Source organism: Caretta caretta, chromosome 9, assembly GCF_965140235.1.
Source record: "Caretta caretta isolate rCarCar2 chromosome 9, rCarCar1.hap1, whole genome shotgun sequence".
Classification (NCBI taxonomy): Eukaryota; Metazoa; Chordata; order Testudines; family Cheloniidae; genus Caretta; species Caretta caretta.
In genome coordinates this window covers 101,045,728-101,061,010 of record NC_134214.1, presented here as the reverse complement: position 1 = coordinate 101,061,010, position 15,283 = coordinate 101,045,728, and the positions used below count along the sequence as shown (strand labels likewise).

Genomic DNA, 15,283 nt, shown 5'->3' with positions numbered 1-15,283 from the left:
TTTAAGAGCCCTGCTAGGAGGCGGGGGCGGAGTGGGGCTGACAGGCTGTGCACCAATGGAAGTTGACGCATGGGTGTGACATCACCAGCTAGTCAGACATGAGCATCCCCTCTCCAGAGTGGCTCTGGATAATCAGTGGGACTCTTCATGCTAGCAGCTGCCACGCCCTGTTGCAAGTGACGTGATGCTGATCACGATGTTCTGTGCTTTCAGTAAAGTGGTCCTTCGCCGCTCCGGCGGGCTGGATGAGACGGGTGAAATTGTCTGGTACTTGGCCCTCTGCCTGCTCCTGTCCTGGGTGATAGTCGGAGCTGCATTATTTAAAGGGATAAAATCTTCAGGAAAGGTAAGTCAGGAGGAACTCATGCTAGATTTCTGGGACTGATCCTGCCGGGAGATGATCCCAACTTCAATGGCAGCTCAGCACCTGGTGGGGTTAGGCCCTGATTCTCTGGCCCAGAACACAGGCGATTTCTGACTTTGCTGCTGCTGTTTGCTCATATTTTACATGACACATATAAAGCACGTGGGGCCCGATTCTGCCACCCTGACCTAAGCTCAGTGGTCCCTTATTCCACCAGGAATGGTGCTATTGGGGCTTTTTATGATCGTGTGAGAGACATCGGTTGAGTTCCTGTTATAGCCTGGTCTTTTGTGAAGCATGCGCACGTGCACACACTGAGCACACACACACTGCGCACCCAGTATGCACATGCAGGATGTTTAGCCTGAACGCATGGGCCCGATCCTGTGGATAGTTATGCACACGCCGCTTGCTGCTGCACTATAAAGTCCTGTCTCTGTCAGTGGGAACCCGCTATGCTGTAGTCAGGGACTAGGCGTGAGGCCCACTGAAGTCCTGGGAAAGCCCCCAGTCTCTTGTGACTCGGGCTCTGAGTCCAGGCCCTGCAGCTCTTCTGGACAGAGACACATCACCGCACATCAGTGCTCCAGCCAGAGGGGAAAAGCCTGCTGGATTGGCCTCATTAGTCCTCAGGCGATGTCTACACTGTAGTTAGAGGTGTGACTGCAGTACCTGCAGATGCTGGCTTTGAGCTAGCTTGCTCCTGTAACATAACAGAGAAGCTGCAGCAGCCTGGGCTGTACAAGCCCCCCCATGGCCGTGGGTATGCTCTCAAGCGGCTAGCCCGGCCTGCCACAGCGTCTCTGCCGGTATTATTCGAGCAGGCTTCTGACCAGTGCACACAGATCTTTCCTTCGTAACCCCAAGTCCTCCCATCCAGCCAGGCTCCCTGACCAGCCTGAAAATCCCCCTCTCCCCAGGCCATGATCGCCGGCGGATCCGCTGCAGCTAAAGAGGGCTCCTCTCCCGCTTTCAGGCAGGGGGCGACTGTTAACTCATTTTCCTACGTGCGGCCTGGCCCCCTTGCCCGGTTTCTTAACTCCCGATTCTGCTCTCATTCTTCTCTTTGCTCCCATATGTTTCTTCGTCTCCCTGGCTCCTCCGGTTCCTTGCCCCCATATCTGTCTCCGTCTTCCCCCCTGGATCTCTGTCTTCCTGCTCCTAGCTAACTCAATTTTCTTTCCTTTCCTCCCATGATGTCTGTCTCCTTCTCTCCTTGCTCCCCCATCACTTTTCTCTGCCTCTAACTCTTCTCTGCAACACAATTTTCTGTCCCCTTCTCCTGTCTCTTTAGGCCACAGCGGCTTCCATTCCAGACTCTAGTTCCTCCCTATTCCTAGGGGTCTTTTGGCCTATAGGCCCTTCTCTCCCAGCGGGAGAGCAGGAGTGTCCCTTGGGCCATTAGAAGGAGGCTCTTGATGCCAGTGCAGCCAGTGTGTTGGGGTGCAATCCTACAGCATGATGCAATGCTGGAGCAAGGCGGAACCAGCCAACCTGGCTCAATTACGGACGTAAACGACAGTGAAACCTGCAATGAGCACCACCTCCAGACTTGTTGGTTGTTTGTTTTGTTTGTTGGTACTATGCTAGCACATAGGAGCCCCCCTTTACAGCCTGTCACCCCATTGTGCCATGCGCTGTACAACTGCAGGAAAACAGATAGTCCCTGCCCCAAAGAGCGTACAGCTCCCTTTGCTCAGTAACTGAATCTGCTCCCATGGTTTCGTTCAACGTTTTCAGTAAATACGCCGCTGCCAGCCAGCTGGCTTGGGCAGGTCCTGAGGTGCTCACCGGGACAGGTTGGACGAGGTTTGTTTGCCCCTGTTGTGCCCAGTTTGTGAATCCAGACTGGTAATTTGTAGAGAAGAATGAGGGAAGGGTCACGTCCAGACTTGAATCCCGACTTTCCCAGCCCCAAGCTGAATCCAGTAAATGGTTTGTTTGGCTCAGGCCCAGGTCATTTTTACGTAGCATTTCCCCCCAAGCCTAATGCCTCTCCCTCCATTTCTCTTGGCAGGTGGTTTATTTTACAGCTGTCTTTCCCTATGTGGTCCTCGTTATCCTGCTTGTCAGAGGTGCCACCTTGGAAGGGGCTCGGGACGGCATTGAGTATTACATTGGAACACAGTCCAATATCACAAAGCTGATGGAGGGAGAGGTGAGGCTCAGGGGTGGTTCTGAATGCATAAAATATTTGCTTGCGGGTAATTACACAATCTCAAAGCCTATAAAGGCTTGCATGTGACTTGGTTTCCAGAATACAATAGCTTCCTTCTTAACCAGCCAGACTCCTCTTATCCCTCCCTTCCAGGGATTATCTAAAATTGGATCATGCCTTCCAGAAACCCACAATTACAGTGAAACCCTCTATCCCCACCTAGAGCTCATTTATCCAGAAGAAGGGCAAGTCCACTGCATCATTTGAATAAAGAGGGGTCTGGGTAGGGTTGCCTGCTATCACAGCTACAGCTGAGGTTTCTGTGTTACCATCCTCTGTTTTTCTGGAGTGTGTAACTTTACTCGCTAAACATGGACATTCCCTGTGGCCTGGTGATAAAGGTCTCACAATGAGAGTGAGTATTAGGGACGCCTGCTTTGGTTGGCATGAATTTCAGGGCATTTTATCTGCAGGTTTCATGAGTGTCTGAGCTTCAATTTTAGACTGGTCACCTAAAACTATGCCTTCCACTGGAAGTTAGATCAGGACAGAATAGGGGGTGGGGAGCAAGGGAGGAGACTTGCTCCTAGCATGGATCTTCTGTGAGGTTCTCTCCAACCTCAGCTCCTATTTTAAGACCAAAGCTCAGGTGTGGTTCTTCCTAGCGTGCTATAATAAAGGCTGGCCGGGGCTGGGAACAGCACTTAGAGCCTTGGCTGTCCATTCAGATCTCACCTCTGTCACAGTGATGGCTGTTGCCATGTTATTGCGGGTTGGTGTCCGGTGCAGTTTGGTTCTCAGTGGATGGGTGTCTGCTGCACATCACCTGAAACATTGGTGTAACCAGGGACTACCTCCCCAGTCATAGAGGCAATTCTCCCAGGTCCCAGTCTGAGGAGCATGGGTGGGACAACGTGTGTGGGAGCTTCCACCGTTGCCAGCCTCTGCTGTCTGTTTTATTTCTACATTGGTATTTCTATGGCGTTCATATCTCAGCATCTCCCAGGCACCTCAGTGAATTTCATCTCTCCTCGCTCCTGTGCAGTAGGAAAGTACTATCCCCACCGGTCTTACCTATTGGGAAACTGAGATGCAGAACATTTAGGTGACTTTGCCCAAGGTCACACAGGAGGTCAATGGCCGAGGTAAGAATTGAATCAAGATCTCCTGGGTTCTGGTCTAGTGCCTTAAGCACAAGACCAGCCTTCATGCCCTTTGGATAGGAAACTTCACTCCCTGGGTTCATTGATATATGGCACTTCTCACTAAAATTCTCATAACATTTTTTTAAAAAATGCAGCATCCCTTACAGGACACTCCTAATGGGTTAGAACAAATATTTGGGGGTAAATAATATAATAACCTACGTCCAAATTATTTCTGGTTTAGGTTTGGAAAGATGCAGCTACTCAGATATTCTTCTCCCTGTCAGTGGCCTGGGGGGGCCTGGTCGCGCTCTCCTCTTACAATAAGTTCCATAACAACTGCTATTCCGATGCCATTGCTGTTTGTTTAGTAAACTGCATCACCAGCGTGTTTGCGGGATTTGCGATATTCTCCGTTTTGGGACATATGGCTTTCCTGGCAGACAGACCCGTCTCTGAAGTTGTAGACTCAGGTTTGTTTGATAGTCTCAGTATTCATCACAAAGACTTCTTGTCTGTCACACTCTTGAGTTGTTTTCTAAACCTGTTTAATCTCAGCTGCTCTGACCATAGTTTATTGGTGCCAAGCACTTTCAGCGTATAGAGGCTTGAAAGAAGGAGGACGTTTTGTCCTCGTTTTCCATCACTAGTTGACTTCATGCTGTCCACCATAAGTCAATGGAACTTCTGCTCCTAAGTCACTCAGGTGCTATTGAAAATCCCACCCTATGTATCAAGTGTATCTCAGCTGACGGGCAGGAGCAGTCACAGATTGATACGTAAGGTAATAGAAGAGGACATTTTAAAAAATGAAAATACAGGCTTGATATTGATTCTATTTGTCCTGTTGCATCAAACATGTTAGTAAATCTTCCAAATTATAGATGAAATTCACCCCATACACAAAGCCTTTGCACAGTTTAACGCTCAAAATAGGGCTTAAGTGGTTCTAAAGTAGCACACAGGCCTTTGGGAAGACCAGACCTTCTCACCAGGGGGAATTTCACCTCTCATCTATTTAAGAACCTAAACCTTCCCATTTGGCTATTTGAATTCTTTCTCGTTCAGGATCTGCCTGAAATATTAGCCTATTCAAATCTGAATGAAAGTAATGAAATGTGGTTCGTATTTCCGCAATCCTATTCAGCCACAGCTAAAAGCTTTGGCGGAGTTTGGTTCAACAATTTCAGGCTACATCCTGCTTTGGTTATAGCCAATAGCAAAACTTCCATTGACTTTAACACCTCACTTTTTGTATTCCAAATTCTGATATAATTTCCCATTATTTAAGTTTAAGAGAAATGAGTCAATTTTGCACTGAGCGGGTCACGATGATAACGTATCTTCTCCTCCCCTATTTCAGGGTTTGATTTGGCATTTGTTGCCTATCCATCGGCTCTCTCCAAGTTACCAGTTGCCCCTCTTTGGTCCTTTTTATTTTTCTTCATGCTTTTACTGTTGGGGCTTGACTCTCAGTTTGCTTCCATAGGTGAGTAAGACGTGACATTAGAGCTGAGTCAAATTTGTCAGCTGATTTTTCCACCCAAAAAAACCCGCAGATTTGGATTAACCAAAACATTTAAAGAATTTGTGTTAATTTAATTGAATTGTTTCAGTGACATCCCCCACACAAACCCTTCCAAAAATCAAATATTTCACTTTGACATTTTCCAGATGAAACATTTTAATTTTTCAATTTTCAATTACATGTTATTTAGAAATTTCCTTCAATTTTATTTTGAAGAAATTTAAAAAATGCTTGAACATTTCAGGTTGAACAAAATGTTTTGTTCAATGCAGAATGATTTTTTCCAACTTTTCAGTTTGCTGAACATGTTGAAAAATTTTCATTTCAAGTGGATTCAAGTCGACAATTTTTAATTTATTTAGCTATTTATTTATTTTCAGAACAGCCAGTGAACGAAAAAATCAGGTATTCACACCGTTCCTCTTAAAATAACAAAATGCTTCCCGGATAGAGTTAGCTGCATTTCTTCATTTTGCTGCCCATGTCCAACAAGTAAAATTCTTTCTTCCTCTGCAGAAACAGTGACAACCACCATACAAGATATGTACCCCAAGGTGATGAAAAAGATGAGGGTTCCTGTAACCTTGGGATTGTGCACGCTTCTGTTTTTTCTTGGTCTCCTCTGTGTCACTCAGGTATAACATTAACTCTTTGTTGGCAATGGGTTTAATTATGATTCAGCTGGTGGGAGGATTTGTACAAGACAATACACCATTTCCCCTTATGACAAGAAAATCCCTGCTAGCAGCATAGTCCTGTGTGTGTTTGTTCTGAGAGAGGTGACCTCCATGCCCCCAGTTCTGCAAACACCTATGGACATGCTTAATTTATGCATACAAGAAGTCCTAATGGCAGTATTTGCAGAATCCAGTCCTCTGAAATGACTATAATTTTTTAAATGGGAGTCTTTGTCAGCTGATAATTTGTGAGCTGTTCTTTTAGTGTCTGAGCCGTTGATTTAATTTTTTTCTTCAGTTCAGGAGATTAATTTGTGTAATCTTGAACATTTATCCACCATGCCTGCAGCAGCGTAGGAACTGCAAGTGGATATTGATAGTTTTATCATTCAGAATTGATTACCAAAGACGGCAGCTCTCTAGAACTGGTATATTCAGCTCACAGAAAATCAGTAGCTAAAAAGCTTCTTCAGCTAGTCAGGTTAGCCCCTAAAATATAGTGATTGTATTTTTTCAGTTCACTGAATGTACTTCCTTGGGACGATTGCTTTTTAAGATGTCAAGAGTGATTTTTAAGGGCCATATCCAAAAAGATAGTTTTACATATGTAATTACAATGAGAAAGTTGCTTCCCCAAAAGAAGTTAACCCTAATGAACCCATGGCAAGAGCTATGGAATAATATTCAGTAATTCCCCCTCCACTTATTTCCTATCATACTATTTTATAGGTGTGTTCATATTTGTGTGTAGCCCACACGAGGAACTTCTGGGTCTTTGTCCCCCTCTAGTGGCTGGTGCATAACAGAGGATAAAAGTCAACTTCAGCAGCATATTCAGCATATTGCTAGTGTTACTCCTTTAGCTCCATCCTCAAAAGCTGATGTTATGGCACTCAGGGTCTCAGGTTCAAACCCTGCTGTCCCCTCATGTGTGTTTTTACATGTGCTTTGTTATTACAATAGTGATCAGTAGTATGCCATAAAATGCACTTGTCTGTGTAAATATAAATATTGAAATGAAGTAATGTGCAATGAATGAGATCTACCCCTGGAAAATGGGGGTTTTAAACAAAAACCCAGACTGAGGTTGAATTCAGCTGGCATGAATTCCTCGTATTGCCATGCAAAAGGTTACTAGCACTGGGTGAAAAGCTAGCTCTTTATTGTTTGTTTTGCAGGCAGGAATTTACTGGGTTAACCTAGTGGATCATTTCTGTGCTGGATGGGGGATCCTTTTTGCAGCGGTCCTGGAAATAATGGGCATTAGCTGGATTTATGGTAAATCACTGACACTGGAAAATCAAGCTGTGGCAATGCAAATAATTCTGGTCATATCACAGTCATAAAAACAAAACATGCTACAGAAAAATTTGCATAATATCTCAATGGTTAAAAATATCTCCTGTTCCAAATCATTAGAGCATAAGAATGGCCATACTGGGTCAGATCAAAGGTCCATCCAGTATCCTGTCTTCTGAAGTGGCTAATGCCAGATGCTTCAAAGGGAATGAACAGAACAGGGCAATCACTGAGTGATCCATACCCTGTTGTCCACTCCCGGCTTCTGGCACTCAGAGGCTAGGGACGCTCAGAGCATGGGGTTTCATCACTGCCCATCCTGGCAAATAGCCATTTCTGGACCTATCTTCCATGAACTGATAATTATAAGGAGCAATGCATCCATGCTTTGTAAAGCTCCTTATACTTGCTTTCTGTACATCATAAAACCCATGTTCTAGACCCCAATCTTACAGTGCACTCTTTGGCCATCTTTCAACAGGAGGAAACAGATTTATCCAAGACATTGAAATGATGATTGGAAAGAAGAGCTGGTGGTTCTGGCTGTGGTGGAGAGCATGCTGGTTCTTCATTACCCCTGTTCTCTTATGCGTAAGTACCACGGTTGAACTACTTTGAGTTTTTGGCCAAGAACATATTCATTCCAGGTTGAACAGTTTCCATGTAGAGATTTGGGGCTGCATCTTTGGCCCCTTTGAGCCTGTTTTAAAGCCAGTGTAACAGGCCAGCTGAGGAGTCTCCACACGTGGAAGAAACGTGGGTGGTGGTGAGCCATTGTGGCAATCCAGACGCCATCCCTGCGAAGCGTCCCGCCCTGGGCACAGGACACGTGACTGGTGCCCTGTGCTCTGGCAGTGCCGGGCCATTGCAACTGGGGCTGAAATTTAAAACAGCCCGGGGTGGCTCCTCTGCACTGGGCCAGTGCCTAGCAACTCAAGAGTTAAGGAATGCACATTCGGCACATCCCTTACTCTTCAGGTTCTTTCAGATCATTGCTACTTTGTGCTTTCGTGTGCTTCTCATCTTTAATATGTGCACTATGTAAAAAAACAACAACAACAAAAACCCACACCTGCAACTGTTGCATATCCCTTTCTAGCAACAACATTATCTCTAATCTCTCTAGGATACCCGTGAGGAAATGCCTAATATAAATATCTTACCTGTGCAGGAATGTTCTCCAGAACTTAACTCAGCATTCTTTGCCCCAATCCTGTAAACATTCGACTAGCGCATAGAGGTATAGTGAGCCATCCCTTCTACATCCTCAGAGCATGGCTGTGCATGCAAACCGAATGTGTGAGAAATGTGCCTGCCGAGCTATGCGGATTTCCGAGCAACATGGGTGTTTAGATATAAAAAAATACGGAAAGCGTATGCATGCATGTCAATGGATACTTATAGGTCAGTAGGGGGCGATGCATGATGATGCTTATTGCCTGACCACATTTGGAAACAAAACCCTGAACTGCAAGCCAGAGACTGTCTACAGAAACCACCTTAGATTGCTGTCAAAGCAGCAGAGGTTCACTTGGAGATAAACTGGTAAATTGTGTGTTCTGTAATCAGTACAAATCAGTCTGAGCTTTAGTCAAGTTTTCTCCCTCTTCTTTTTTTTAACAGGTGATTTTATGCTGGTCTTTGGTCGCATTTTCACCTCCCAAGTATGGCTCAGTCGAATACCCTGCATGGGGAACTGCTGTGGGCTGGTGTATGATTGTCTTCTGCATCATCTGGATTCCCATTGTTGCAATTGTAAAAATAGTGAAAGCTCAAGGAAACCTGTGGCAGGTGAGGGCCTAAGAGAACATCTGCAATAGGGCCACAGGGTCAGCTGCCCAGATGGAAGTTAATGGGGGCACTTACAGTGACTTCACTGGGGGCAGGATCAGACCCTGACTTCTCACATTAATCAGATAAACTTGTTGGATCAAAACAAATCCCTGGCATTGGCAGAGATGAATTTGGCCCGATTGGCTGTCATACGAAGGCAATCAGTAATTCCCTTGGAATTTCATAGTCATTTGGCAGTGGTCAGTGTTTCCCTGTGGTAAAGACATGCAGTCCATCCTGATCTTCATGGTCTCATTTACTGTTTCCATTGTTATTCCAGTGCTGAACTATGCAATTTCAAATCTACAGTCACGCTCGCATCTTCACTCGGGCCCCATCCCACTGTAGTTAATGAGGGTTTGGATTGAGGAAGAGACAAAGTGGGTGACCAACTTCTCTTGGTGAGAGAGACAAGCTTTCAAAATACACAGAGCTCTTCAGGCCTGGGAAAGGTTCTGAGAGTGTCAGAGCTAAATACAGGGTCAAACCGATAGTTTAGCATAAGTAATTAGCACATATTCTGAGGGACCATTCAAGGTAAAATGGCCTATTAACACCCCTGTAGTCACAGGACAAAAAGGGGAGGGGAGTAGTGGATATAGATTGTTGTAATAAGCCATAAATCCAGTGTCTTTATTAAGACCATGTTTTTTAGTGTCTAGCAAAGTGATTAATTTAAGCTCCTAGGCTCGTCTTTTGAAGGTGTTGTGCAGATTTCCCTGGAGGATGAGGACCGAGAGGTCAGATGTAGAGTGATCGCTTTGGGAAAAGTGCTCACCCACAGGTGACAGAGTGTTTTTTGCCTTTTATCATTTTCCTGTGTGAGCTCATTCGAGAGCATAGTGATTGTCGGGTTTCACACACACAGGTGTAATTGGGCATTTAATGCACTGGATGAGGTACACCACACGTTGTGATAGGCTTGTGTAGGACCGTGGATCTTGAAAGGTGTGTTGTGGGGGTGATGATCATCGTATCGTGGAGCTATGTCTGCAGGTTTTGCATCAATTGTTCTGGCAGGGTCTGGTGCTGCTTTCATAGAATATCAGGGTTGGAAGGGACCTCAGGACGTCACCTAGTCCAACCCCCTGCTCAAAGCAGGACCAAGCTCCAACTAGTTGGTGTGTTCTGGTCTGTGAGGTGCTTGCTTGTGATGATGAGCTTGGAGAGGCTGGGGGGTGGTTTGATGGCCAGAAGAGGGGGTTCAGGAAATATTTCTTTCCAAATAGGGTTCCCATTGAGTGGGGGTGTAATTGTTTGATGTTACCCCATATGGGTTCCAGTGTGAGATGGTAGGGGACAACGAGGGGTGTGCGGTTGGAGGGGGGTCTTATTTCTGTATTGAAACAGTTTCTTTCTGGGGATTTTGGTGGCCTGTTCCATGATGTGATCTACTTCTCAGGTAGAGTGTCCTTGTATGGTGAAGGCAGTTTTAAATGTTTTAAGGTGTATATTCCAGACTTTCTCCTGGAAGAATATTCTGTGGTATCTGAGTACCTGGCTGTAGATAACAGATCTCTTGGTGTGTTTGGAGTGGTTACTGGATCTGCGAAAGTAGGTGTGGTGATCTGTGGGTGTCTTGTATACACTTGTCTGAAGGGTTCCATTGTTGAAGCTGATCACGATGTTCAGGAAGTTGATGCCAGTGTGGAAGTGCTCTGGAAAGAGTTCAATGGACGGCTGGTGGTGGTTGAAGTTGTGGTGAAAATTGATGAGGGAGTTTAAGTCATCTGTGCAGAGGATGAAAATATCATCGATGTACCTCTCATATATCGGATAGTGCCTGGATAATAGCCTGGTCCGGCTGGCAGTGTGCCCAGGCCCGGGCGTATTTGCCAGCTCCTAGACTCTAAGGCCAGAAGGTACCATCATGATCATCTTGCAGGCCACAGAGCTTCACCCACCCACTCCTGTAATCGACCCCCTAGCCTCGGGCTGAGTAACTGACGTCCTCAAAGCATGGTTTAAAGACGTCAAGGGACAGAGAACCCACCATTTACACGAGTTTAAGCCTGCAAGAGACCCCGTGCCCCAGGCTGCAGAGGAAGGCAAACCCTGCCCCCGCCCCGGCTAAGTTCCCTGTAAGCTGCGGGGCCACAGAGCAGCCTACCTAGTGCCACACAGGTGCTCAGGGAACCCTCCTGGGGACCTGCCGCGGCTGGGCGCGGGGCACCCCTCCCTTGGCCCCCACCTAGCCCGGCCCCCAACCTGCTGCAGCGCCCCTCCCCCAGCCCCAACTCTGCTGCGGCCCAGACTGGCGGTCGGGGCGCCCGGCCCGGACCCAGGCGTGGCCAGAGTGGCCCCAGGTGCAGCTGGGGTGGCCCGGCCCCAGGTGCGGCCAGGGCAGCCCTCCCCTGGCCTGGACCTGCTGGGGCCGGGGAAGGGATGCCTATCCTGTAGCCCAACCCCAGAACTACTTCTGCGGGAAGAGGCGCCTCTCCCCCCTCAACCCAGGTGCTTCTGCGGGGAGAGAGAGCTGCGGGGGGGGGGGAATCCTCTCTCCCCACTGTCGCCCCAGAGCACCCTCCTGCACCCCAAATCCCTCGTCCCTGGCCCCACGCCTGAGCCCCTCATCCCTGGCCCCAACCCAGAGCCCGCACCCCCAGCTGGAGCCCTCACACCGCTGCACCCCAACCCTCTGCCCCAGGCCTGAGCCCCCGCCACACTCCGAACCCCGTGGCCCCACCCCCACCACGTGAATTTTGTTATGTGCACATCGATATGAAGGTCATGTGTCACACATCGCCTCCATATTGGTGCACATAAAATTCATTCCGCACATGAGTGGGGAAAAATTAGGGGGAACTCTGCCCCCAGGGTCTCTGACAATCTGACCCGGGGGAAAATTCCTTCCCGATCTCAAATATGGCGATCAGTGAGACCATGCGCATGTGGGTGAGACCCAGCAGCAAGATACCTGGGAACGAATTCTCTGGAGTAACTCGGAGCCCTCCCCATCTAGTGTCCCATCACCAGCCATTGGAGAGATTTGCTGTGTGTAGCAGGTCGGCTACACGCCATTGCGAGCAGTCTCATCATACCATCCCTCCACAAATTTATCGAGCTCGGGCTTGAAGCTGGTTAGGTTTTTTGCCCCCACTGCTTCCCTTGGAAGGCTGCTCCAGAACTTCACTCCTCTGATGGTAGAAACCTTCGTCTAATTTCAAGCCTAAACTTGTCGATGGCCAGTTTATATCCCTTTGTTCTTCAGCTCATTTAATTTCAGCAAATAGGATTGCAGTATGCAGATGAATTGAGCTGCAGGACAAAAGATGGAGACAGGGAAGAGGAGGAACGGGGAAACGGTCACCTATTTCGGATGTCACCTTTCACCATGGAGTGAGCACGGGGCAGCTGCAAGGGAAGCAGCGGAGAGCAAACAAGATGTGTAGGGGAGGGACCTCTGCTAGTGTAACCCACGCACCTCCTGGGGGTGGTGTTCGGTAGTGGCACCGAGATCACTTAGAGCAGACTCATTTTCTCTCTCTGTAGCCTTAGCTAGCAGCCGGCTGGCTTTTAGCTCATGCGGTAGAGGCTCATGCACTAAGCTCCAGAGACCCCGCCCCCCCACCGCTGACGACCGGGGTCTGTCGGCATTACACTAGCACAAGTCCATCAGCCCAGGCACTCTTGCAGAACGAGCTTTAAATGCAGCTGAACTTACTGGGCACTTGTGATTTGTAACCAAATGTTTGGATTGCTTTGATTTTGTACCTGAGGTGGGTTTTGGGGCGCGGGGAGGTCAGTGTTTCGATTTCTCCCCACTGTTCAGCAAAATGTACCAAATAAAGCATGGTGCAGAGAATAAAAACCTGCAAGGAAATATCAGCAGAAACAGCAAAGAAATTAAATCCCCTTTGGGGACTGTATTTTTTGCTTCCCAGCGTATTGTGAGCTGCTGCCGGCCAGCTGCTAACTGGGGACCCTTCCTGGAATGTCACCGAGGAGAAAGGTACAGCCACATGGTAGATCCCCACAAGGAAAGAGACCAGGAGATCCCCACTGTGGATGGCTTCGTGCACAAGCTGCAATGAGACGCCTGCCCTGGGCTGCATTATTTTTTAACACAAATGTATTTTCTTTTTGTTTAATGTTGGAAAATAGTGATTCAAAATATTGAAAGCCATACTATTTATTGTTAGCTCTGCCTGTACAGGGAGGAGCAGGGCATGAAGTAGAGAGGAAAGCCCAAGCCCACAGGCTGGGAGGGCAGGAAAATACACTCCAGCCTCTCAGAACGTAGGGACTGGGAGCAGTCTGTAGTGCAGCTGGCCTGCAGATGCTGCTAAGGGAGGATGTGTTGCACAGGGCTTGGGCCGGGGGGCTCTGTGCTGGGCACGTACCAACAAGCCAGGATCCCAAGGCACCTCCCTGCGCGCTCTGTTTTCCGGAGCTGGCGCACAGCTCAGGCTGATAGGTTGCTGCTCTCTGGCTCAGCAGCCCAGGGGAAGTGAATAATTGCTGCTGTCTGGGCCTTCCTCAGGTTTCTCAGGGCTTTTCATAGAATATCAGGGTTGGAAGGGACCTCAGGAGGTCATCTAGTCCAACCCCCTGCTCAAAGCAGGACTAATCCCCAATTTTTGCCCCAGATCCCTAAATGGCCCCCCTCAAGGATTGAACTCACAACCCTGGGTTTAGCAGGTCAATGCTCAAACCACTGAGCTATCCCTCCCCCCTATTGGTGCTGAGAAAAACGTGCATCTGTGTCATTTGTGTCTCTCGACATTGAGGGGTGACAAGCTGCCTTGCTGATGAGGATAGAAAGTGGCGAGGGAAGTTCCCATAGAGTTATCATTGTTTCCACGGGAATTCCTCCGGGGTCACCTTTTGGTATGGTGTAAATACGGTCAGCATTCACTTGTCTGGTCCTCGCAACCCCAGCTTCCTTAGCACTGACACTGCAGTAGAAACTTTCACCCTGCAGCTTTTGGTCCTTCTGTTTTTCCTGCACCACGCACAGCTTTACCCATCCTTCCCTTCTCTGGAGCCCACACTCAAGGCAAAGCTCCGCCTGGCCAGGGGCGCCGCACCAGGCCTGCATGCTACTTAAGCCTTCAACAAAGAGCACAGGTGGGACTTAAGTGTTGCCCAGACCTTGTGCTGGTGATCTGCACAGGAGAGCAGAATTTCACCCTGAGTGTAGGTTATAATTGCCATTCAGCATTTGCAACGACACCAGCCTCAACCACTCCAAAATCATGAGTGGGGACCCCCAAAATCATGGGATTGGCTTAAAAACCATGAGAGTTGGGTTCTTTTATTTGCCTTCTGGTGTTTGTGGCTTTAGGGTTCACAGTTTTCAGCTCTTCTTGGCATTGATGGGGCTAGAAACTTACTTTGCTTTTTAAATGAAAGCTGAGGTTTGCACATAATCACATGACTCCAGGAGCTGTATCTTTAAGAACAAACACCAAATCTCGTGAGATTTCGGAGCATTGAATTTGTTCATTCATTTGCTGCCAAATATGGAATGGGTGGTCTGGCTAAGGGGTGCTGACCATGCAGACATTGCTTGGAAAGCCCAGCCCCACACAGAAATCATATTAAATGAACAATTGAAACTTGTGCCTGTAGAATAGAGGATTTCTATTTTGCATTATTTAAAAAATTGGGTGGGATTTATTTTTCCCGCATGTTAACTCTGGGGTTTTTTTTGAAACAACATGGCAGGGTGATCAAGTACCGGATCCGCTCAGTGGTATCTTACTAATTCTGGGCTGGAGGGGGGCCGGAGAGCTGAGGGCTGGCTGTGCTGTATACACAGACCTACATTTTGAACTGGCATTTTTATGATAAATTAACTATCGTGTTACTGTTTTTAGCAAATAAAATGTAGAGTTTTTACAACTTTTGGAACCAGATGATCCAACTGGTCTCTCTTGTCTCCCACTGGGTAGAAAATCACCTAAAGAAAGCACCAGCGGTTCTTACCTGAGATTGTCAGAGCAGCTTTGTAGTGCAGCAAGACTGCGGTGTCCTGAAGTGGGGATGAGGGAAGCCCCATCCTGGAGGTGTTTTACTGTGGAAGCCAGGAACAGACATAACAGACCTGGTCATGAGCTGCAATCCAGACCCAGCGCAGAGGGCCCAGATAGCAGCCTGGTTTCCCTAGCTGGCAATTCCTCCAGCATGGAGAAGTGTATGGCTATCACTGAGCCCATGTAGTCAGGTCCTGTGTCACCTGATCCCAGCTGCCCTGGGGAGATGGGGCAAGCTGGAGGCTTGGCTGGAGTGCACTGTTGCTCCTGGGCTGGCAAACAGCCCCCTTGGAAGCTATTA

The 15,283-nt window shown here is 47.8% G+C and overlaps 1 protein-coding gene across 3 annotated transcripts in view; it reads left to right on the top strand.

The window, feature by feature from the left end:
* The window catches only part of SLC6A14 (solute carrier family 6 member 14), a 28,075-nt gene extending 13,215 nt beyond the window's left edge, over positions 1 to 14,860 (top strand). Inside the window, exons 6-14 of one of the 3 annotated variants that reach the window (XM_048865021.2) lie at positions 214 to 346; positions 2,382 to 2,522; positions 3,912 to 4,140; positions 5,031 to 5,156; positions 5,712 to 5,830; positions 7,051 to 7,150; positions 7,653 to 7,762; positions 8,795 to 8,962; positions 12,889 to 14,860. In XM_048865021.2, the coding sequence (XP_048720978.1) occupies positions 214 to 346; positions 2,382 to 2,522; positions 3,912 to 4,140; positions 5,031 to 5,156; positions 5,712 to 5,830; positions 7,051 to 7,150; positions 7,653 to 7,762; positions 8,795 to 8,962; positions 12,889 to 13,038 (1,276 nt within the window). In that variant the 3' untranslated portion in view covers positions 13,039 to 14,860. Of the gene's footprint in view, positions 1 to 213; positions 347 to 2,381; positions 2,523 to 3,911; positions 4,141 to 5,030; positions 5,157 to 5,711; positions 5,831 to 7,050; positions 7,151 to 7,652; positions 7,763 to 8,297; positions 8,412 to 8,794; positions 8,963 to 12,888 lie in introns of those variants that run through there. The other 2 variants (XM_075132597.1, XM_048865022.1) reach the window with 2 other exon arrangements.
* Positions 14,861 to 15,283: the final 423 nt, after the last annotated feature.